This window comes from Lupinus angustifolius, chromosome LG16 (assembly GCF_001865875.1).
Source record: "Lupinus angustifolius cultivar Tanjil chromosome LG16, LupAngTanjil_v1.0, whole genome shotgun sequence".
NCBI classification, from domain to species: domain Eukaryota; kingdom Viridiplantae; phylum Streptophyta; class Magnoliopsida; order Fabales; family Fabaceae; genus Lupinus; species Lupinus angustifolius.
The window spans coordinates 4,495,059-4,519,767 of NC_032024.1; the positions used below are offsets into that span (position 1 = coordinate 4,495,059).

General features: G+C 32.2%; 4 protein-coding genes across 4 annotated transcripts; 2 read left to right on the forward strand and 2 right to left on the reverse strand.

Moving 5' to 3' along the window:
* Positions 1,918–5,470, forward strand: LOC109329758. The gene is made up of 8 exons (XM_019563550.1): positions 1,918–2,243; positions 2,719–2,891; positions 3,659–3,752; positions 3,859–3,969; positions 4,074–4,163; positions 4,503–4,588; positions 4,774–4,838; positions 5,122–5,470. Exons 1-8 carry the CDS (start codon positions 2,103–2,105, stop codon positions 5,226–5,228), a joined length of 867 nt encoding a protein of 288 aa, XP_019419095.1. The 5' UTR covers positions 1,918–2,102; the 3' UTR covers positions 5,229–5,470.
* On the forward strand, positions 6,398–7,959 carry LOC109329757 (divinyl chlorophyllide a 8-vinyl-reductase, chloroplastic). The gene has a single exon (XM_019563549.1). The coding sequence runs from the start codon at positions 6,490–6,492 to the stop codon at positions 7,735–7,737; it is 1,248 nt and encodes a 415-aa protein (XP_019419094.1). The 5' UTR covers positions 6,398–6,489; the 3' UTR covers positions 7,738–7,959.
* Positions 9,639–13,908, reverse strand: LOC109329041 (E3 ubiquitin-protein ligase MIEL1-like). The gene is made up of 12 exons (XM_019562704.1): positions 13,730–13,908; positions 13,552–13,639; positions 13,390–13,443; positions 12,421–12,453; positions 12,267–12,344; positions 12,017–12,060; positions 11,875–11,915; positions 10,774–10,856; positions 10,567–10,658; positions 10,423–10,492; positions 10,267–10,308; positions 9,639–9,936 (listed from the first exon to the last, which is right to left on the reverse strand). Exons 1-12 carry the CDS (start codon positions 13,780–13,782, stop codon positions 9,811–9,813), a joined length of 804 nt encoding a protein of 267 aa, XP_019418249.1. The 5' UTR covers positions 13,783–13,908; the 3' UTR covers positions 9,639–9,810.
* LOC109330390 (lipase-like) lies at positions 16,621–22,878 on the reverse strand. The gene is made up of 11 exons (XM_019564578.1): positions 22,738–22,878; positions 22,443–22,512; positions 21,589–21,668; positions 20,959–21,024; positions 20,771–20,818; positions 20,576–20,643; positions 19,397–19,469; positions 19,152–19,313; positions 17,905–18,099; positions 17,307–17,395; positions 16,621–17,072 (listed from the first exon to the last, which is right to left on the reverse strand). Exons 2-11 carry the CDS (start codon positions 22,507–22,509, stop codon positions 16,847–16,849), a joined length of 1,074 nt encoding a protein of 357 aa, XP_019420123.1. The 5' UTR covers positions 22,510–22,512; positions 22,738–22,878; the 3' UTR covers positions 16,621–16,846.

A 24,709-nucleotide genomic window follows, 5' to 3' on the forward strand; every position in this document is an offset into this window, starting at 1 on the left:
CATATTTCATTATCATTTTCAAAAAAAATAATATAAATGAATAATAAATAATATATCTAAGTATATATAAATATTTACACTAAAATATTACACATTATACTAACAAAATAAACCCATTATGCTGTACAGAAAGATCATTTATATACTTGTTCAGTTGTATACTTTTATTAATGATCTAACATTTCAAAACAAAATTATACCGCTTTATGGCATCAAGCTAAGTGAAAAACATAATGAAAACCAAGAACACCATGCTTGAGCACAATTATATGGAGCACATATGATATGTTGTACTATAAATTGTGCCACTTCATATGTTACTATCTGTGATTAGTTAAAAAATATATTTAAATTAAAATTTTATTAGTTAATTATTTTTCTGACCAAATACAAGCAGTAGTACATGGAGTGTCACTCTATTTTAGGACATTAGATGTCCACCCCAATTATATGCCACATGGTAACGTTGGAGGATTGAATTTCAATTTTCTTCAACCACACTTATTTATGTGAATATTACATAATCCTAAACTACTTTTTTTTTTCTCTACTCATTATGGGTCTAAAAATTGGAGTAAAGGGACAGACAGCTACAACAAGATTCTGGTTAAGGTAGGTGACCAACAAGATTGAATTTCAATTCTCCCTTATCACCTCCCAACCTAATTCATTTTTTATCTTTTAATTTTTATTAGTTATTTTATTGATAAAGTATTGACACCACACTTATTTTATTAAAGTAAAAATAACATTTCAGTCTAATACTTAGGAACACATTATTAATATGTTCTTTTATAAATAAGGGATGACTTATGTTAGCAAACCCCTTAATAATATATGTATGAAATGTAAATATTTTTATCCTTTTTAAACTTATCAATCATACTTCTTAGCATTCTCTCTAAAATTCTTTAAAATATAAATTTTATTGTAATTAATGTTATATTATTATCAGCCTATTGACTAATGAGTCATAAAAAAGGTGTCTTGAATTACTTGGATGAAAAGGTTGAAGTAAACTAACAAATCAATCAATGTATTAAAAAATTTATCCTTGTTTTGGGTATCCGCTAATGGGCCTATGAAAATAAAATTGGAATGGTGAAAGGAAGGCTTGGGCACAATGATCAAACATTTTTGGATCCAAATCCTGGAGGTGATCAAACATTATTGGTAATAAGTTTGAATAGAGAAGGTGGAAGATTTTAACTAAAACTTTTTGTTTTTTTGTACTACCAAAAATATCATTTTACCTAATAGATAATGAACTAATTCATTTTGGAGTGTGTAATTGTCTCTCTCAATAAATATTATTCTCATAAATCAAGTTATTGATATTTTAATTTTTCTGAAGATCTAGCGAAGTGATACACTAGATTAATTGCCTTGCTGATATAATTTTTTTGATTGATTCAATATTTTGGAGAGATGTGGAAGAAATATAAGGACTAACCTCTTCATACTTGAATTGGATGTAAATAATGAATAAATAATTTGTAATTTTTTATTTCAACTCATCCGACCAAAATTAAAGAGAGGAAAATAAAGAGTATTCATCCTTTTATTTTCATCTAAAATTTTAAGCAAAACTGGATAATTAGTTTTTTTTAGTATAAGGAAGGAAGAAGAATTATGATTAGTGAATTAATGCATTTTAGAAATATCTCTTAATAAATATCACTTTCAGAAATTTAATATCATGTTCTCAACTCCTAAGTACTTTTAGATTATTAGAACAATCCTTCCTAGGCAACACGTGACATTCTGATTGGTCATTCATATGTTTTGCCAATCAAACAATACAATGTCAGAATTCACCTGATTGTTAGATACACACTCATGTCCATGTCAAAATAATGAGTTATGAGTGTGAGAGAGGATTTACTTTATCTTGGGAACCTAAAAAACATTAAAAAAAAAATCCTTTTTTTATCGGATTAAGAATCATTGTCCACTTCAAATCCACCACTATTTGCTTCAATCATTTTAACCACTTATCTTTTGGGTTCCCTTGTTCCAACTCTAACAATTTGTTACTCTCCACAACACCCAATTGGGGAATCAGGCTAAAGTCAACACCTTTATCTTTATATTTCTTTTTCATGGCCACACATTTGCATGTCTCACAAGGTGCACCTAGTCATGATTTTGAGGGTACCCCTTCTCTTGAAATTGGACAACATGACCTTCTTATTGTTGGTCCTGGAGTTCTTGGTCGTTTAGTAGCTCAGACATGGAGGCAGGTATTGCTTCATATCTCTTTACTCAATCCAAAATTGTTATGGACCAACGAGACGTTGATCTAGTTGTGTAAGGCCTAAGTGAACCCTCATACTGATCAAAAAGTCAAAGGGTCATTCATGTGAGTGACACTTGTTGGAAGAGACAATCACGTAGTCTGAAATGGATTAGTTCCTTACACATCAAATAGAGTAGGAGATACTATTGGACATACAAAAAATCCAAAATTGTTGTATTTGTAGCCTGATATGTGTTACCTATATTTGTTGATGATACTTCATTTGTTCCATGTTGCTTCATATCACTTTATGTATAGATATGATTGTTGACACAGAAAAAAAATCATAAAATAATTGAAAGATATTTAAATGAAGAGTATAAAAAAGTATTGAAGTATCGAATATGATATGTACTGGATACTGGTATGATAGTCATTTAGCAATGCGACTCTATGGATTTATGTTTGCATTGAAGCAGGAATATCCAGGTTGTCAAGTATTTGGACAGACATTAACCACTGATCATCACGGGGAGTTAATTGAAATAGGTATTAGTCCGTCGTTGAATTGGACCCGAGGCAAGCACAAATTTCCCTATATCATTTTTTGCGCTCCACCTTACCAATCCTCAGACTACCATGGTGATATTAGGTGAGTAATCTTAGATTTGATCTCTTGAATTGTAGTTGATCGAAATTGCATTTGGTAGCATGTTCATAATTTAGGTAGCATTTAATGGGCGTATCTTCAACATGTGAACCTTCCTTTTGTGATGATGATAATATTCTTTAAGATTTCTAGGATAAGTCTAAGCACTTGCGAAGCTCTTTCAAAAGGATTATTGGAAATGAGAAACACGCAAGCATAATTTATGTTGAACTGGAAATTTGCTTGCATAAAATGCAGTGGACTTCAGTTAAAAGCGTCATCCCCTGATCATTAATTTTGGCATCTCATTTAGATTCTAGAATGTGTCTATATGTTGTCTATTGTTTATATTTAATTTCCGTGTGTACTTCACTGCACCAATTCTAATCACCTTGTTTGATTACGCTCCCTGATCTCCTATGTTAGTGTTAGTCACGAGTACTAAAACAACATTTATGATTTAGTTTTGGGTATTATTTTGGCGCGTCTTGTTCTGTTGGGAAAAGAGTTTTCCTAAAGCTGTAACAATGAAACGAAGACATAACTGGAGGTGGGTAAAGTATGATAAAACGTCAAATCTTTATTGTTGGAGAAGGAGTTGATTTACTGTTTGTGTCTTTACGTCTTGATCTTGTTCTGAGTTTTGACAAGGGCCTCAAATATGATATCTATTGTGATAGTTGAAATTTATTTGGAAAAAAGGAAAACTGATTCATCTTACAAGTTATGTCTTTCTTCTGAAATTGAATTGGGATCTTTCAACCAATCAGGCTAGCTGCATTATCATGGAATGGTGAAGGTTCTTTCTTATTTACATCAAGTTCTGCTCCTTATGATTGTAATGATAATGGATCATGTGATGAGGTATGTCTAAATACGAGTTTAGAATCACATTTCCCGTGTTTTCAGGCATGGTGAGTGACTTGAGTCAGTTTCTCTTGTTCACGGGGATGTGTTTACTTCTCTGCAGGACACTCCAGTCGTTCCAATTGGAAGGAGTCGCAGGACTGATATCCTTCTAAACGCTGAAAATATCGTGCTGGAGTATGGTGGTTCTGTTGTAAGACTGGCTGGACTTTATATATCCTTCGTAGAATTCAATTTGCTAGGATTTCGAAGATCAAATTTATCTCGGTTATTATTTCTACTATGTTTGTACCTCATGCCAACCTTGACCTTTTAAACAAAGAAGATAAAGGTGCACATGCTTATTGGTTAGAGAAGGGAATTGTTGAGTGTCGTCCCGATCATATCCTGAATCTTATACATTACGAGGTCAGAATTCCATTGCATCTTATTCTATACTTATAAATTATTGTCAACATGGTAGTGGTTTTATTTATATTTGGTATCTTGAAAACTACAGTTGTTGTTTAACATGTTTTGAGGTATTGAAGTTATTTTTTATCTGAATTTATCAGCTGAAGATTGTATGATTTTGTGCTTTCTCTAATCTCATCATACTTGTATATTTCTTTTCGTGTTCGGTATTTCACCATGAGACCAATTTTAGTTACTTAATACACTGCAGGTGATAGTTTTTACAAAACATTGGATTCTTTACTCTACTTTTGGTCATTTAACTTGAATATTTTGTTCAATGTGCCACTTCAGGATGCAGCTTCTCTCTCAGTTGCAGTTTTGAAGAAACAATTTCGTCGACATATTTTCTTGGGCTGTGATAATCATCCTTTATCAAGGTCACATCCTTTCCTTTCAAGTTTGCAACTATTATGATCCTGATCCATATAGTAATTGCTTCTATCTTTCTGATATTTGTTTTGTTTGAGGCACTATTATGAACCATTATATCCACTTTTGTTCCCATCTTTTCCTCTCTCTTGCTTAATAAGAAAATTGTTTCACCCTTTCTACATTTTGGCAGGCAAGAAATAATTGATCTAGTCAACCAAAGTGGGAAATTCAGTAAAAAGTTTGAGAAATTTACAGGTATTTTACCCTTTTGATTTGTAAACTTGAAATTGATGACCAATGTTAGTTAATGAAATCATTTTTCCCTTTACATGTTAACATTTTTGTTCCTAGACTCAACCTGTGTCATGCTTATTGAAAATCATTACACAATGTGTCTCAAGCTCGGATAAAAGAGGAGTATTATGTTAGGCAACCAACTAAAAACTTTGCCGAATATCTATGACATGGATATGTTAAACTTCTTTTTCTGCTATAATACAACCGATTGTGAAAGCGTCATTCCTTTGTACCTTTTCAGGAACTGACGACCCTCTTGGTAAGAGATTAAACAATTCCAGAACACGTCAGGAAGTTGGGTGGGAGCCCAAGTACTCTAGCTTTGCTTATTTCCTTGAGACTCTTTGATCAGTTCCAGTGTGTATGTTGAACTGAATTCTAGTCAATGCTTGCCACATGGCAGGCTTATACCGTGTTATGCATTTCGCCACCGTGCCAATCCTACAATTATTTTTATTCTATATAAAGGATCATATTCATGGTTTTTTAAATGGAAGCAGAAACTCTCAATTTGATCATTATCAATGATTTTATACATGTAAACTCTTGACATGAAAATAAGATGCATATGCAAACTTGTGCTTGTTATAACTTATAACACACACTATAGTAAATATTTTGTAGATAACTAATCCTTTACTTGGCACATTATTTGGTGCATGGACAGAACATGATGCCTTATTCTGTTATTTTTGTTCCAGAAATTTGTAGTATAACCAAAATATTCTACCACTTAATCTATTATTTCATTTATAAAATAGACCATACAGAAAAATAAAACTCGTTCTTTTGGACATGTCTATGCCTAAGTGGACAGATATGTATCATTTTGATTAAGCATAATCATGAAGTATTTTAGACATTTTCATGTATGTCTTATATGCACATCATTTCTCTTGTTGCATGTAAATGATTCATCTTTATTACCCATATATCAGACACCATATATATAGTTTGAATCATTGGGAAAGTTTCCCTAAGGTCCTATTTTTTTCCCTTCTGGTTGAAGTCTTCAAAATATGCATTTCAGCTAAAAGAAATATATGTATTTTATAGGCATGTGAAGACCCACTTGGAAAATCTTACATCCCCTTTTAAGTAAATAAAATGCATTAGGACATACAAAACAGTAATTCATAATTAAAGACTTATTGAGCACAAGAAAAGCCTTCTCCAAATTTAGCATAAGAAAATTTGAAGAAACATCTATTCTTACAACAGTATTTCTCATGAGCAACACTTATTGAAAAAGAGTTAGTCACACAACCCGAAAGAGATTTGTTTATTACTCATAGGGTGAGAGAATACTCTTGGTAGTACCAGAAAACAGTAATTCATACTTAATATTTGCAAATAGGGTGAGCAATGATATATGACAATCCTTGGGACTAAATACATATTTTACAAAGTTCAGTGGATACAATCTCACATCATCTTATCATCACAATCAATATCCACCGTTCATTTAGATTCTCCACTCTTTCCCCCTCTCTAACAACCACTTCATTGCCAACTTAACTCTCAACTTGTAACTTGTAATTAACACTGTTTTTTTCAATCTAGAACAAACTCCATAACCTTATCCTTTTTTTTTTTCAGCACTTGAAAAATGTCCCTTTGTTATTCTTCCAATTTTATTACACTCCACTCACCAAAGCATCAAAACCTTTCCATAAATCTCTCTTCAGAGTCTTCTCAGTTCTTCAAGCTATTCAGGGTAAGCACAGATTCTCAAAAATCATATAAACCCATCAAGTTTAGCAGAGAAAGATTGAAACTTTATGCTTCTCTGACACAATCTCAAGCTGTTGAGGCCACCCCATCAACATTTAGAAACAGGAACCCCAAAGATATTAATGTCTTGGTGGTGGGTTCAACTGGGTATATTGGAAGATTTGTAGTGAAAGAGTTGGTTAAAAGAGGGTTTAATGTTATAGCTATTGCTAGAGAGAGGAGTGGAATTAAGGGTAGGAATGATAAAAATGAAACCTTGGATCAGTTAAGAGGTGCCAATGTGTGTTTCTCAGATGTTAGCAATTTGGTTACTTTGGAAGAATCTTTGAAAAGTTTAGGGTTTTCATTTGATGTTGTTGTATCATGCCTTGCTAGTAGAAGTGGTGGTGTAAAGGATTCATGGAAGATTGATTATGAAGCAACAAAGAATAGTCTTGTTGCTGGTAAGAAGCTAGGGGCTTCTCATTTTGTGTTGCTTTCAGCAATATGTGTGCAGAAGCCACTTCTCGAGTTTCAGCGCGCCAAGCTGAAATTCGAGGCCGAGTTGATGAAGGAAGCTGAAGTGGATGATGGCTTCACTTATAGCATAGTGAGGCCAACTGCATTTTTCAAGAGTTTGGGTGGCCAGGTTGAGTTGGTTAAGGATGGGAAGCCATATGTGATGTTTGGTGATGGGAAATTGTGTGCTTGTAAACCAATGAGTGAGCCGGATTTGGCTTCTTTCATTGTGGATTGTGTGCTAAGTGAGGACAAGGTTAATAGGATTTTACCGATTGGAGGGCCGGGGAAGGCGTTGACTCCATTAGAACAAGGGGAGATGTTGTTTAAACTTGTAGGTAAGGAGCCTAAATTCTTTAAAGTTCCAATTGAGGTAATGGATTTTGCCATTGGGGTTCTTGACTTTCTGGTTAAGATCTTTCCTTCCTTAGAAGACGCTGCCGAGTTTGGAAAAATCGGAAGGTACTATGCAGCTGAAAGCATGTTGCTTTTGGATCCTGAGACTGGAGAGTATAGTGCTGAGAAGACACCTAGCTATGGGAATGATACACTAGAAGAGTTTTTTGCTAGAGTCCTCAGAGAAGGGATGAGTGGGCAAGAGTTAGGTGAGCAAACAATATTTTGATATGATTATGTTAAATAAGTTTGAATCCAATAAGTTAATACTTAATAGAGCAACCAATTTTGTGTCTTTGAATGCATGTATTCAGCTAGAAACACTGTAAATTTTACAAGTTCCAGCATTGTTGAAAGACATTTAGGACTCTGGCAATGCCATTATTGAAACTCATAAATGTAATGTTCACTAAATCATTACATAAATTTTACACCACAATTTGTATGCAAAGTATAGAACTGAAGTCCCTGGATGATAAGTAACACTTATATATAAGTAATAAACTCAAATGTACAAGGTTGGTCAATACCCTTTGTGCAAGTAGTGATTGAGCCTAAAAGTGTGCAAGAATCAGAATCACAAGTTTGTGTAAGATAATGATGCTGAGGAATTAAATATTGGTTGTGCCTTGATCCAAATGACTTCACTTCCTATGTCAATGAAAGCATTGACCTTAGTTGGTGGGGAACAAATATAATAGGAAGCTATATATTCTAAAGAGAATATATCAGTGAGATAAGTTATATTCCTCGACCGCTAAAATCATGATACGTGTCCTATACTTGCATGCAATAGATCATATAGTGATTGTGGAATGGAGAATGTGGTGAGATTATGTGGACAAGAGAAATTGTGAAGCCTATCATTGTTGGAGTTGATAAAATGTGGTTTTCATGGCTTGAAAGTTGACAATATAAGAAACAGAAGAGAATGGTGGAAGCCATAAGTTTTTGCCTTTGTAATTGTAACAATTGAATTGAAGTTGCAGAAAAATGTCAACTATTTTCTTCATCTATTCTTTTATAGGGTAAAGATGCTATTTTCTTCATCTATTCAACAATAGTTTTTAAACAATTTAAGATATGGAATGAAGGGAGTAATGACTTTAAATAAAAAGTAAAATTTTCTAATACCTTAAATATTTACTTTTGACTTTTTTTATTCCATATGAACTCTCATTACCATCATGATTTACAATACTATTGCTCATCTACCAAACAATACTTTTTTTCAGAAAGACTGAAAAGTGCTAATATTTTGAGAATAAAATATCTTCTCATACTAGAAGATAATTTATCTTCTCTAGTCAGTAAAAGTATGACATATATATTATTTTGTTTAATTTTAGAAATTTTTAAAATGATTAAATATGACACATGTCATGATTTTAGTATATAAAGAAGATAAATTATCTTCCCAAAATAGATTTTATTCTCATACTATAATCAATGATCATTGTGGTTATAAAATTTAGGTTTATATTGCAACTATAGTCTTCAATTTTTTTATCATCAGTTTTAGTTCCCAAACTTTTCAACCTATCCACCATTTGTTGAGTCACAGTTTAAGTGGCTAACAAAGTACTATTTGACCTTACAAAATTATGTATTAAAATTATAAAATTTATATAATTTACTGTTGATGACTCTGTTGAAAATTAGGGAACCTAGTTAATGTTATTAAAATTATAATAACTATATAATTAACATGAATAACACAAGCTAAAAATGCCATATTTTCCAAAAGACTAATCAACCTCTTATATCTTAATTTTATTGTTTTAATAATTAATTGGTTGTAAACTGGCATGTGGTACAAAAAGACTGATGTTTCACAAGTTGAAAATGGGACCAAAAATCATCATTAAAAATGTAAGGAGCTATGGTTACATGGTCATAAAAAAATAGAGACAAAAAGTCCAATTAAGCCTAAAGTTTAAATATCACAAATATGTTTCCAAATCTAAAAACCTATGCCACTTGTGATGGAACACAGAATCCTTATTATGCAAGGAAGGAATCACTGAGTTTTGTTGATTAAATCCAATACCAATGACAAATCAACTTGTTCTTCCAATATGAATACATCACTGGCACCTACCTAGTGGGATAAAGACTTGATTGTTATTGTTTATATCAATCAGCCTAATAACTCATATACCAAATCCATTAGTCCACTCCACATTGTGGAAGAATATAAGTTTCTATGCATAGTACACCATTAATATAATGTTGATGGTGAATTAAATAGTACTCTACATAAATTGTGGCAACATCTGTTTCCAGAACTACAAGAATCTGGTCATTGAGGAAGAACAGGAGGAGCGATTGTACGAGTATTATATGAACTGCAGCGACCGCATTTTTGCCCGATAATGTGAAAGTAAACCTGAGTTGTGTCATTGCAGTCATTACAAAGTATCCAAACCTGCAATAGATGCTACCTTAGTTCCATTCAATTAAATTATGCAAGCTAGTACTAACACAAGTTCTGAATTTTTTTGCCACAACCAAGATTCAAATACAGCATTATTCCTTATCATTTAAACCAATCCCAAAAATGCATATTAAAATGACATTCGAATATCGAATAAGTAGTCTTTATCATAAAAGTTGAACTAATCCATATAAAATCTGCATGGTGTTCTTGCTCCACAGACAAAAAGAGCAAGTGGTTCATTTGGACTCAAAATCATGATTGACTAATCTATAAGACAAGACAAATTGACCGAAGTTTAGAAGGGAATAACTGTTTTACCTTCTTATACCGATAATCTTCGGGCATGACAGTTGCTTCGATCTGATATAGCGTAAAGATAAACAAGTCAGAAATCGTAATTGAAGTAGAACATTTCCTCAAGTAATATTCTTTATCAGATTTACATGCTATATAGGTTTGTATTTAACAAGCTACCTCTTCATCAATTCTCTTCCACTCCCTAGACATATCAACCACTGATTTGGAGCATATGGGACAACAGAACCTATAAGTCATATATCAAGTCAATATTTAAACAGAGACATGAAGGAATTCTTCTCGAATGGTTAACATACTCACTTTTCGCGGTATATCATCTCGTCGTAACATTCGCAATGCATTGTGTGACCACATTTCATTACAGCAGTGTCTTTCATTGAGTCAAAAAGGTACTATACAAACATAATAAAACTCATATCAGAATACTTTCAGTTCTCCTTTGACTCAAAAGGAAATTTCTTTTGGATTGAAAATGTGAACAGGGGAAGGGAGGAACAAAGCATGCACCTCATAACAAATGGGACAATGATGCCTCATGGAATTCTCTACACATGAATGATTATCGCGCAGAGCAACCGAATAACAAGATCCTGCAAGAATTGACCAATTCATTTGTTAACAGAAGAAAAAGCATAGTACCCTTCAATTACTAATGTAATAGATGTGATTCCAGATTCTAGAGGAAGCAAAACAATCCATTGTAGAAAAGTATTCTTATAGTAATGAACAAGTGGTAAAATCAAATAAATCATCAGAAGGAAAGTATATTTAACTTTTTAGCACAATTGAAGCAAAAATGTTTTCACAAAATTAATACAACACCAAAGATTAAGGGCTGAAGTGGAAATATATTCCTTGAATGTGGAAGTCAGATCCTGAATGAAATATTTTGCTTTCTAGGGAACACTTTTAGCTCCTTGAAATGAATTCAGAAGAGTTGTAATACCAGTAAAAAATAAGGAGGAAAACACTCTAAACCTTCAGTAAATTAATAAAACAAACCAAACCATGAGCAAGCACCAGAATAAGAAATCACCTAAGCACAAATTAGTTTAGAGAAGTTTGAAGTCTGAACTATATGTGGTGCTAAACTAGCATACAGTCATAAAATCCGATGGTTCGAAGTTCAAACTAAAATAACTGATTTTCGAAGCTATAAGATAAAGGACCGGCTTAAGAAAAAAAAGCATACAGAATTTACTAATACATAATAGTCGTCACGATATTCTGGTTTCATTAAGAGGTTGATAGCAACTAGCAAGTATGAGACTTCTTTCAGATCATGTTATATGCACTGAACATGCAAAATCTATTGATTACTATTATTTAATTCTAGCAAATGTGACCTTATGTAGCTCATAAAATAAAAGAGTGTCAAACTAAAGAAAAGGGAATGAAGGTAAGAAATGAGTCTGCTTTTAACATGCAAACTAACAATTATCAGCGTATTTTACTACAACAACCAAGCCTTTGTCCCACTAGGCCGGGTTGTCTACATGAATCCAACGACGCCATAATGCTCTATCGGCATATTTTAATTTGGGCAAAATAATTTTTATGCTAAAGCAATAGCAAAGAAAGAATGATGGCATGGTAATGTAAGCTTACCACACTTGTTGCAGTGGAAAAAGTTCTCTTGACCACCAACTCTATTTCAATATTACATCACCAGAATTAGTAATATTTCATAAATTTAGGCAACTTAACTAAGGACATAATAGAAAAATCTACTTAAACACAACCAACAAACCTGCAAATCCCACATTCATCACAATGAAACTGTTGTTTCCCTGTCTGCATAATGTGTAAACAACATTCAGCATCATAGAGAAAACAAAGATTGAAAATAACAATCCAGGATCAAACACTACATGTCAATTATTGGTATCATGAATCATATATCTCTAAGAAGTATGAAAAACCTAAAGTGTAAGTTATTTAATCATATTGAAGAGGAAAAATTTAATCAGATACTGAACAATTATTCAGTGAGTCATTACATCATCATCAAAGAATTTGCATATGTCACAGAAATATTCTCCCATTCTGACACCACAGTTTGTGCAAACTTGAGCAACCTTCAAAAGAAAAACAGTAAGTGAAAATCGGTTGATACGAACCAAGTTTCAAATTAAATGAGGAATAGATACAAACCGGTTGCTCTGTGTCACAAACTGAACAAACAACCTGAAACAAGAATAAAATGTGAAACAGAATGTGAGTCTAATCATATGATGTTAATGGCAAAATAACCAAGACAGAGTGGAAAATTAAAAGAAAAATGCTAGGTTAGACAACAATTTGACACACACATATCTCTCATAGCTGCTATTTTGGCAAATTTGAGTAGTTGAATGAAGATTGCAGGACAGAAATTCTGATCTCATAAATCAAAATCTAAACACAAGTCAGAATCTTAGTCGTGAAATCTTGATTCAAATGTTCAGATTCGCCAACATCTCCATCAATGTACTAGGCGAGAAACCAGGCGAGAAACCATAATAGCAGGTTACAGGCCTGAGCCTGACACCCCATTCTGATTCAAAACCTTAAAGGAATGAGTATTATTAGTCTTCCTGCTGATATATTCTTCACTTAGGGATTTGTGGGTCTTGTGTATGGGTTTTTGGGTAGGTTAGCTCATATTATAAACAAGGAGAGGTCCCTATTGAGACCACAAGGTCTTGCATATATAGGGAACAACAATAATTTCTTTGTTTTACCTCACAAATCCTGATCACAAGTTCTCATGCTATTTTGGTATAATTGGATTCTTATGTGGCCTTTGATATTTCTATATACTAAATTACATGCAAAAGTTTGAGACTAAAAGTGTATCTATGTTTTAATTCATAACCATAAAAAGGGCGATCAAGTCCACGAGGCTCTCACATAATGTAGTTTGAGGACGGTAGATGTACGCAGCCTTATCCCATAAGCGTAGAAGTTGTTACCAGGATTTGTAACTCATGGTCACTAAGCAACAACCTTACGGTTACACCAAACTCACCCTCTATGTTTAAATTCAAGTAGTTCTAAAATATTCTAACAAAATACATATGTGAGCATTAATGTATACTTTGGGGTACAAATAACATTCCTCATCCATTTACTTATACTTACATGTTTAACATCTTGGCGAACAAGATCATGTCGACAAAAATTCCTCAGCACACTCTAATGAGAAAAAACAACAAAAACCCAGATAAGATAAAAGCAAAAAGAAACGATTTTTGAGCTGAAACACGTAAGAAGAAAAAAATGATTGAAAAGAACAAGAGATACCGTTGCTTCATTGTGACAATGACGACATGAATATATCTCATTGCAGCATGGTGCACGAATCATGCATCTTCTCCTATAATGTTTGCAGCTATATATAGTAAACAAATGAATCAAGAAACAAAAAAATGAAAGTTGATAAAAGAAAGAAAAGAAGCATGCATGCAAAAAGGAGAAGTACCCATATTCCATTTTTCCAAAATGAAGACGTTGTTCATTGGCAGAGGATTCCATGAGTTGTGAAAGAGAGAATTGAAGAAGTTTTGTTTTGGATCAGTTTTGTGAATATGGAAGATTTTGTTTGTGGTGATACATATTAAAGAGAAAGGTGATGCATTTTTTGGATCATATTATTAACCTGAACATAAGTTAATAGGCAGAAAGATAAGAATATAAAAAGTAAGGAATATTGGAAAACTATAAATATTATATTTTCAAATATTAAATGGATAATTTTTAATGCGTGGATAATTTTTTAGTCTTTTATCCTTGAGTTTGTAGATTTATTATTATTAAAGGTGAGATATTGAGTCATCAAACTTGGATTACCCAATTGTAATTTTTTTATATGAAAAACAAAACTTGTGAAATATTAGTTGGAAGGGGAGGTATTGGTTTAGTGGTGTCACCTCGCTACATTTCTAAAATGATCAAAATATCAAGTGTTTAATTAGTTGGAATGGATTAGTTCTTTACTTAAAATGATGAATATATATTTTAGATATTTAATAGTATAGGTATTATTTTTAAAGGAAGTCTTAATAAATATCTTAAAGGTGAATAACATTGATTGTTTATATTGAAAATTGATGTTTTTAAATGTGATAAGTTATGAAAGTTGGTAACAAAACTCTTTTTTTATTCTAATAATGGAATGGAATGGATAAAATGTAGCAATAAATTTTGATAAATGAATAGAATATATCAATTTGTGGGGGAAAGAAGATAAGGTGAGTGGGGATAGTATGGGAGAGGGAGAAGATTGAGCAAAGAGAAAGGGATATGGGCTATTCTATCATTGCCAAATGGGTTTGAGAAAATGGAAAGAGACAAGTCAAACATTTTCTTTTCTTTTTCTTTTTTATTTCTAGATTTAATAAGTAGTTGAACTTCCAACTTTGTTTGAATCCAAAAGCTTTTCTTCTTTTGGATAACTTCAAAAAAATGATAATTTTTTTCAAATATATCTTCAATTATGCAAGAGATAATATGCATTTTGTATGAATCATCCTTTTCAATAGAGTGACTGATTATTCCTTTTTTCAGGATAGAAAAGAGATAAGTGGGTATTCTTTTTTCAATAAAATATACCAACATGGTTAAGGAGTCAATGAATTCAACTATATGCTCATCATGTCAAAGACTTGTTAATATTTCTTTTGATACTATGAATTTTGATATCAAATTCACACACCAAAAAAACTTACGAAGTAAAAAAAAATAAACTAACAAAGTACAAATTCTGTATTGGAAAATATATTTTCTCATACTAAATCTTTCTATTAAAAAAAAGTGATATATATATAATAATATTATACTTTATTTATTAATAATTAATTTACAATTAACAAATATCACTTTCTCATGAGTATAAAGATAATTTCTAAAAACAATCTTTTCCTTTCTTGGAAACAAACAAGTGAAGTGACTGGACAGTTATAGTGTTGTTTATTCTGGTCTCCAATCAACTTGACTCCATATATCTGGATATTTCTATTCTCGTTAAATTATATATTTTTAGGATAAGGTTCACTTATATTATTATTCATTACTTTTAAAATAAAAAAATACTATTAGGGTTCTGCACCCCGGATCCGTATATTTATTTCAATATTTTCGGGCTTGTAGATTCATGCAGCATGCAGTATTTATTTGTTGAGGTTGAATCTATCAATCATCATCTCTTTGGGTAGTTCCTTTTATCACTTAAATTATGTCATAATACTTATCATAATGGTAGGATATTTCTTATTTTCTTTTATATATAGAATGTGATGTTTATGTAATACAAACGTAAAGATTTATATATAATCAGTATATGTTTTACTATTCATTTGTATTATTTTTTGAAGAATCAATGATGATAAAACATGAATGATACATAATATAATGATATTGTATAAAATTCTATTATATACATTGTTTTTCTCTTTAACAATGCTCACTCTAGTAGTGTGATGCCATGTATACAGTGAACTGAACCTATGAGGAATTGAAGGCATCATGATAATAAATATTGAATTTATGAAAAGATTAAAATATTAGAGGAGTTTCTAATATTGGGCAACACATTATTTTAGAATGATGCATATATATATGACCGACACAAGCACGAGTAACCATTTATCTTTGCTATATCAATAATCCTGAAGTTCATTTATTTAACTCCATCCAGTAATAATACATGACAAAAAGATGAATACACCAACTGTATAAGAGTTTTTTACACTGTCACTCTATTATCTACCATTCATTTTCAGTTATGTTTGACTTTTCATAAAAAGTAATCCAAATGAAAGTGGATGATACACTAATTGTGCATAATTCTTTACACTGTCAGTGCATCAATATTACACTCATAATATATTATCTTGGCATTATTTGTCTATTTAGTAACCCGGCTGTAATTTATTTAACTTGACTGTGGCTTAACCTGTTGTTGTGTTATGCTTGTGACTATCCTACATCACAAACAGAACCACAAAGTATTTCAACTAATTTTTTGATGTACATACCATCTCCTGAAACAAAATTAAAAGAAAATATTAGCATAGGAGGAAAAGAAAGAGAAGTCTTAAAAGTTTAAATAAATAGAAAACAATGTATGCATTAATAGTTAAGAAAACGACATATGCATTGATAGTATAAGAATATTTAAACTATCACTGCATTATTAACATTCACTTTTAATTATTATTGACTTTGAAATAAAAGTAACACAAATGAATAATGGATGATGCACTGACTATATATAAATCTTTACACTGTTACTGCATATATATTACACTCTTAAGTAAATGGGAGAAAGAGTGAAATTAAACCTTTGAAACCACAAATGGTTTCATTTAATATCACCCAACCAAGGGTATTAATTACCATATACTATATACAAGGATGGGCATATATACAAGACTAGAAGACTATATACATAAACTGCTTCAGCCCTAATTTAAATCATATTCTTCTGCTTTATGACCTGTGCCTTTTTGCAGGACTTTGAAGAAAAAAGTAATAACATGTATATCTTTCCCATAACTGACCTCTAGGACCTATCTTACAAGAGATAACCCATGTTAATTCAATCAACACTAATGGGTTTTTCTTGTTTGTCAAACTCTGTTGTGCTCATTTTGAGAAGGGGAGTTGCAGGATCTCTGGACAGGATTATGTTTCCTCTTGAATCTCGGATGCCGAGATTCAGAACATGATCATCCATAACAATCTTGCATGACATTGGTTCATCTGATTCCATTCTAACACCATAATATTCTAAATGGTCTGAGATGCTATTCCCACTTACTGACCTGCATAAGATAAACCAAACCAAATTTCAGCAGCATAATTAATTGAGGATACCTTCTTTTGGATATTGGAAAGGACCAAAGTAATACATGGATCCATCAATACACCAAAATTGGTGATACAAAACTCGGGTCGTAAACTTATAACATGTATGGAATTCCTAACGTGCCAAAATTTTAATGTAGTGACTGAAGTCTGTCTTTTCAATGGCATTGTGAGTATACAGTTTGATTTACCTGCTGCAATCTGGATCCTCACCAGATCCATCACAAATCTTCTCAGCACTATATATGAGAGTTCCAAATCCAATGTTGTAAAGCCACACCTGCAGTCCACGGCAATTTCTCTGATTCTAGAACTGAAAAATAAAAATAAAAACAAGTGCATGAATATAAGAATCTCTCTTCCATTACTGGGCACGCGGAGGAGAGTTGGTGTCAAAAAACAACTCGGACCAAAAAAGGACATTGGTAACAAATTATAATTGTCACCACTCACCACAAATTAGCACACATTCATTATTTCTAATTTCTAATATTTTTAAATTTCCTTTGAAAGGAACATGCATGCAATGATCGAGATGAGATAGGTAGTGTGAATATGGGGAAGACAAGTTATGATTTGTATAATATGACAAGATGCAACATAAATAATTAATATCCATGTGGAGAACATATTTCCAACTTCCAATACACACAGAAAATATCTAATTAACATCAAAGGAGATACCTCAGACGACATAACATTCCACAAACAAGTATGCAAACTTACTTAAATTTATGGATAATTTAATGGGTTTAATATGTTTCGTCACTTCATTATGCCATGCTTTACCTCTCTTGGGAAGTGGCGGTATGTCTTTTGAGGTAAATAGGAATAGTATGGAGGCAAATGGGGGACAACATCATGGTCATGTGTGACCCGGATTGTATTTGGAACTTGTTTGAAATAGAGAGATGCAAAAGCAGAGTTGCCAAAACGAGGTTGTCCAAATGTCATAACCTGAACATTCTTTTCATGTAGATTTACCTATAAAAAAGTAAAATCAAACAAGTAACTATCTCATCCCGACAAAATAGGAAAATCATGAAATAAAAATATTGATTTAGACAAAATAAGCCAATTACACAACAAACTTTGACCTGTTTATATAATACCTCAACACAAATAACACAATATAAAGTGATGAAACATTAATCCCTATTTAACACATGTCAAAGACAGTTAAAAGTTTAGATACAGTCCAGTTCCCACAATTGGATTGGGAATATCCTAAACCCATGAACCAAACTAAGTTGTTTGGACACAAGTTGAACAAACCCAATCCTTCAATGAAACTGAAACAATGTAACAGTTAACCAGTTTGATTAATTCAGTTCCATAAACACCTTATCAACACCAGTTCTTTCACTGATAGAAGAAAATAAATATCTTCCAATAAAATTCTACAGCTAACTAGTTAAGTTCTCATGACATACAAGTCAAAGTTCATCACCAATAACAACAACAATGGCTGAAGAAGAATAAAAACAATAGCAACAACAATTAAGCTTTTCCCACTAAATGATCCCATTGAGCTCTATGAAAACACCAAACTGAAAAAAAATATAGAGTAAGGCCCTCCTATTTAATGATTTCTTCTTAAGTTTTTTAGGCCTCACCTACCCCTTCTAATCAAACTATTTTCCATTTCATCCCATTTACTCATGGGAACTCTCATTGGTCTTCTCACATGACCAAATTACTTTATGTGAGTTTCCATCATTTTCTACTCAAAAGTTACATCATCAATATATACCATAAAGGACTCAGCAAAATTAACATTAGCGATCGACTCAGGAATACAACGCTCTGCTTTTACCCAGGCTTGGGGACCAGAAATATAAATTTATAATTAAAAGGAAATAAGAAATAAAAGGAAATAAGGAATAAACAGCTTCCCAAATACAACAGTCCTACAAGATGTTCAGCATGAGCCAAAATATAAAACAATAATTATGCAAAGAAATCAAAGGGAACTTGTGACCATAAAAAACATGCATCTATAATATGTCAAGCCAATATAGCGAAATTAAATTTACTGTTAAATCAAGTGCACAAATTGCAGCCATTGCCCCTCCCATTGAATGCCCTGTCACTATAATATGAACATCTCCATAAAACTTCTTTGCTCTTTCAACAGCATCTAAAATTGCAGGACGGATTGTTGTATTGTGGTATGCAGTATAAAATCCACGGTGTACCTGGAGTAAATGATTACAATAATATATCAGAACTCACACTGATACAGGGCGTACAATAAGGCTAAATTTCTCGCGGCACACACCATAACGTCATCCATGCCTGGGTAGTTTATCTCATGTTGCTTCCAATATAAATCCGCGATCCAGTTCTGTAAGCTGTATATAAGAAATTACAAAACAGCTCAGCATATAACTGAAGTTGTGTAAATAATGAGCCAAATAGTTCATAGACTTGAACTGTTGTTTTTCATTTAAACATGTATTTAAGAATTAACACCAATGTTACTTTCTAGGAAAATAATGTGATTAAGGGTGGCAAATGTTTTTCAAAAATGCACCTTTCCAAAATCACTTTTCTGAGAAATTTACTCTTCCAAAAACTTTTACCATTTTTAGTTTCTTCTTGCACTCTTTGGTTGCTCCAATCTTTTTTTGTTTATTTTCTGGATGGATTAGATATCCATCCAAATGGATATATCTATTGGATATAATGGATGATTTTGAATCCATTCATTATTAAAATTATCAATTGGATTGTATCCATTTAAATCCATTAACTTAAATGGATGGATTTAATTTATCCCGGACTCGGATGGATTTTGGATAATTTAGTCACCCCTAAATGTGATGTCTGGCTCTCTCAAAATAAACATGCATATAAAACCATGCATGCTCTCTTAACAAACAAACCAATAAAACTATAAGATCTCAAACGTGACATGCCAAGCATGTTTACTTCAGGTATAGCAGTATAAGGAACTAGCCGATAAAAAAAGTATAAGGAACTAATGATGGTGTCTGAAAGGTCGATATAGGAGAGCACAATTTAAAAAGTACAAGGTCTCAAACATATCGGATCGCTATCTACGTATACTATTAAAAACTAGACAACCTTGCTGACAAATTTGGTGTAACATAAATGGCATGCTCAGGATGCAAGTAAATCTGTAAGTCTGTAACATGACATATTGAATCTGTAAGTCTGTAAATCTGTAAATCTGTTATCCAATAATACATTCCATGCAAAGAAAATTGAATTAAAAGCATATATAGCTTACGGTTAGATGTGCATGCATGTCAATGACTATTCAAACAAAATCCACATGCATAAATAAAATATATTCTTTCTTGTTTCTAAAATTTGTTGTCTATATCTAGACATCACATATAACACTGCAACCAATAGATCCATAATCGTGCGCCTACAAGGGATTGGGCCCAAAATCCCTCAAAAATAAATTTAAGCCAATAAGAAAATCCACCTGTGTTCATTAGTTCCTCTGAATGCAATGATAATGGCATGTGGATCCTCAGCCACCCCAACAAATGCCTAAAATAAGTCATAAAACGAAGAGTGCATTAACACATTAGAAGAGATTAAATATTAAAAATATTAAGAGGAATGAAGATTTCTATAGTTTAAAGGAATATTGTTTCAGTCATGAAATTTTATGCACCTGTAAGCAATGCTCAACATCAACGACCAACTCCATAATTTCAAACCCCTGTTTCCATTTTGAAAATATTTAGACAACTATTTTAGAAGAAGAGCCATTAGTAGGGTAGTATAACGCCAATCATTCAAAGCTTACTAACAACTTAAGTGAATATGTAATTTCAAAAATAATATTCACATTTTCAGCACCTTGGTCAAACCATCACATCTACTGCATGTCCAAGTAAAAAGTTCAGTCAAATCTGACAAGTATACCTGCAAGAACAAAACATAATTCAAACAAGAGCCCTATATGGTTTCCATGCACAAAGAAGAGTCTGATCATCGCATATAAAGCATCTCTAGATTCACTGAATCAAAAAGTGAAATTTTTTGAGCTATAAGGTACTCTAATACTCTTCAACAAATCCTAGTTTGACTTTTTTTAGCCATTGCCTATCAGTGAAGGGAGACTCTCCATCAGGATCAGCATGTGAGAAGGTCCCAGATTGTTAAATCATTTTAGTTGTTCAGACGCAAAAATAAAGCCATCGACTTCCTTTATCGGTAAAGAAAGATGATATGTTTAAAAATGGACAACTTGAAACAGAGTCAAAAACTTAAGCAGGAAATTCCTATACATAATTAAAAGAAGCAATAATAATAATTTAGTCACATTAAACTCTTTAACCAGTCCAAGTTGAAAGTTGAAGTTTTCATTACACATCAACCCTCCATGACAAAGATTAGAAAACAAATATTGACCATAAACAATGATAAGTCCTCTACCTACACTTGCTGCCTAAAGAGTCATCATATTAAAGTTCCCATATAACTTACCACAGAAGCATACTCCACTAATATTGTAACAAGTGTATGATTGTACTTAGGAAGCTTACTTTTGTGCCAACCCTTGAGTTCTGCAAATAAAAAACACTACATTAAGACACAAATCTGAAAGGTCCACAAGGCATAGTTACTTTCTCATATCTCATGACTTCATTCAACTATGCAGTAGACATATCTGCATATTTTAATTGCTCGTTGGCTGTTTCAGAAAACAGAAAAGTGAAAGGCCCTGCATTGCATCATTTATCAACCAAGAATATCCTTCCTAATATGCATCTGCACTGGATTCCTTATCCCCTGTCTCTGTATCCCTACTCTCCCAGTCTAATGAAATCTTCAATTTACAAACCAAACAAAATATGTGAAATACAAAGTCCCCTCCCCACCATTGGTAGACTACTACTACAAGTCTACAACAACAACAGCAAAGGGCTTTCCAACTAAGTGAGGTCGGTTAAATGGGCCAAACGATGTCTCATTATGTCCTATCGTAAATCATATCTGGACAAGCCATTTACATCTAAACCCTTCCTACTGGTTTCGCACTTTCACCTAACGTTTTCTTAATCTCGATTTACTTATATTGACTGGATTACCGTCCATCTACTATTACCCTCCTCACCGGGGCTTCTCTAGACATGCTATGACCACCTAGGAAGATCTTACCATCTTAATTACAATAAGTTTTACCTAAACTTTCTCTAAAGCATTTATTCATAATCCTTTTATACTCTACCCGTATTCGAAACAAAATTATCCAATGAATGTCAACTCCAAAAGACATAAGAGAAACAAATAATTCATTTTGCATAGCGAGAATATCAATTTACAAGTTCAAATCGTACCTCTACCATCTGAAAAGGCAAATAAGCATAAACATATAACCAATATCAACCATCTACTTTCCCCCATTCTCTGCAATTAATGTGCAAAATAATCACCAAACAACAAAATGAAAGATGAAAAAAAACATAATTCTATAGAAAACGGCAATTACTTCATCACAATAAACAGGTACCCGTCGAATTGGAAAAAAACAAGAACAAATAAATAAAAAGTGGCTATGTTGGAAGCAACGGTAAAATTTAGGGGGAAATGAGTTGAATAGATATGAATGCAGAATTAGAATGGAAAACGTACATGGATGCCGGAATCGGAAATTGTTGGCGCGAAAGGGTTCTCCGGCGAATTGGGTGAAAAGAGAAGTCAAAAGAGTCATAATCATGATTTCGTATAATGGAACAGAATAAATATGCCGAATACAACGTAGCTTTCGATTCATTACCTTGCCTAATGAATGTCACTCAAAAACTGTTATATCTATACTTCTATATAGTGTAGATACAAACATAAGTGCAATCCAAAATTACTCTTTCAGTAACTCTTCCGTGAATAATCATAAACTTTCAAATATTATTTTTATTCTTTTTTTACAATACATCCTTATTTTTTCATTTTAAATTCTATCTTTTCTTCATCAATTATATATTTGATTAATATTTTTACATCTTTGATATTTATTGAGTTTTTGTGCAACATTTCTCATACATATTAAAAAAATAAGAATTCGGGTTGATATGCACAAAATGATGATAGACACATTAGTATTACATAATATATGTACGTAATTACATGATTCATTGTATTATATTTTTTCTCTTAAATACTTTTTTGAAAAAAAGAAAAGAATACATTGATGATGTAAGAATTTTTTACATTATTAATGTATCATTAACTATTCATTTTTATCATTATTAATTTTTAAATAAAAGTAATAGAAATTGAATAAAGAAGAATAATGTGTGAGTATGTATAAATCATTAATAATGCACCCTATAAACTACATATTCTAACTATCATGATGCATATTTTGTTATTAGTCTTTACTAAAGCTAAACCACTCCATTACTTATGTTCCAATATCTTAAGACTAAATTAATATCTTGAAAGACTAAAAGTCCAGTCCTTATGTGATTTAAAGGCTTCACATGGACATGTAGGGTATGTTAAGTCAATCACACTCATGTACTAATAATAACAAGCAGTGTGATCGAGTACTTGGTTGGTGAAAATTATAACATTTTTTTCCTTTTTCCAAATACCACTTTTGAAAACTTTTTAAAAAACGAGCATGCACATTTTAAAACCAACAACAACACAACAATGGTGACAAATAAGTATTAAAGATAAACTGAAATAGTTTAATCTATATACTTTTACAATGGTGAGTATTAGATAAACTTAAATAGCTTAATCTATATACTTTTAGTTGAAAGACATTCATTTATATTAATTATATTTAAATGAATAATGACTAAATATCCATGGTGAATTCTACATTAAAGATATTAAAAACTCTTACCTTTAAGTACATATTTTTTCTTCTCATCATCCTAGCACTTATAGGTTTATATATATATAAATATAAGTAGGTCCGGTTTAACCGGCATGCGATTTAATTACTGAACCACTGGTTGAACCACTGTACCACTATACTAGTACCCTGACCAGTTTGATAACCGGTACGGTTTTAACAACACCGGTACAAGGAAAAGAATAAATCATCAAATAAATCTTTATCCTTTATGATATCTTCACCAACTTCAGCATTGACATAAGACCTCCCAGCCTATGAATACAATAAGGGTTAATTTTCGAGTTAGATTTTAGAGGGGAATAAAGGGAAAGGGAAGGTTTGAGAGCCATGAAATACACTTGTGAGATGACTTTCAAGCCTTCCTTTTCCTTTCCCCTCCAAAATCCAACTCTCAAACTAACACTAAGTGTATCATCCACAAACTTAAGAGTGAGGATTCACTTACTCATCATCCTGACCATCAATTATATGGACATCTAATGGTTTACATATACTCGCTAATTGAAACCATTTAATTTCTCTACAATTGATGCTCTTGGACTAAGTGGATCCCTCCTCCAAACTTAAATATCACTGCAATATTTTATTTCCCATATGGGGGCATGTCGCGACTTGAACCCATGACCTCAAGGACAAATAATAATTGTTTCAATGAGTCATTACCATTAAGCTACAAAATGACTATTTATCCAAGTCATGAGTTCAAGTCATAGAAATCTTCCATTTAGGGAATAA

Excerpts from the sequence above, each read along its gene's own strand:
- LOC109329758 (XM_019563550.1), top strand. The coding sequence starts at position 2,103 with ATGGCCACACATTTGCATGTCTCACAAGGTGCACCTAGTCATGATTTT. Across the intron at positions 2,892-3,658 it reads GACTACCATGGTGATATTAG|GCTAGCTGCATTATCATGGA; the intron begins GTGAGTAATCTT and ends TCAACCAATCAG. Across the intron at positions 3,753-3,858 it reads ATAATGGATCATGTGATGAG|GACACTCCAGTCGTTCCAAT; the intron begins GTATGTCTAAAT and ends ACTTCTCTGCAG.
- LOC109329757 (XM_019563549.1), top strand. The coding sequence starts at position 6,490 with ATGTCCCTTTGTTATTCTTCCAATTTTATTACACTCCACTCACCAAAG.
- LOC109329041 (XM_019562704.1), bottom strand. The coding sequence starts at position 13,782 with ATGGAATCCTCTGCCAATGAACAACGTCTTCATTTTGGAAAAATGGAA. Across the intron at positions 12,345-12,420 it reads TTTGTGACACAGAGCAACCG|GTTGCTCAAGTTTGCACAAA; the intron begins GTTTGTATCTAT and ends TTTCTTTTGAAG. Across the intron at positions 11,916-12,016 it reads GATGAATGTGGGATTTGCAG|AGTTGGTGGTCAAGAGAACT; the intron begins GTTTGTTGGTTG and ends ATATTGAAATAG.
- LOC109330390 (XM_019564578.1), bottom strand. The coding sequence starts at position 22,509 with ATGGGGGAAAGTAGATGGTTGATATTGGTTATATGTTTATGCTTATTT. Across the intron at positions 20,819-20,958 it reads GATGTGATGGTTTGACCAAG|GGGTTTGAAATTATGGAGTT; the intron begins GTGCTGAAAATG and ends AAATGGAAACAG. Across the intron at positions 17,073-17,306 it reads GAGGATCCAGATTGCAGCAG|GTCAGTAAGTGGGAATAGCA; the intron begins GTAAATCAAACT and ends TATCTTATGCAG.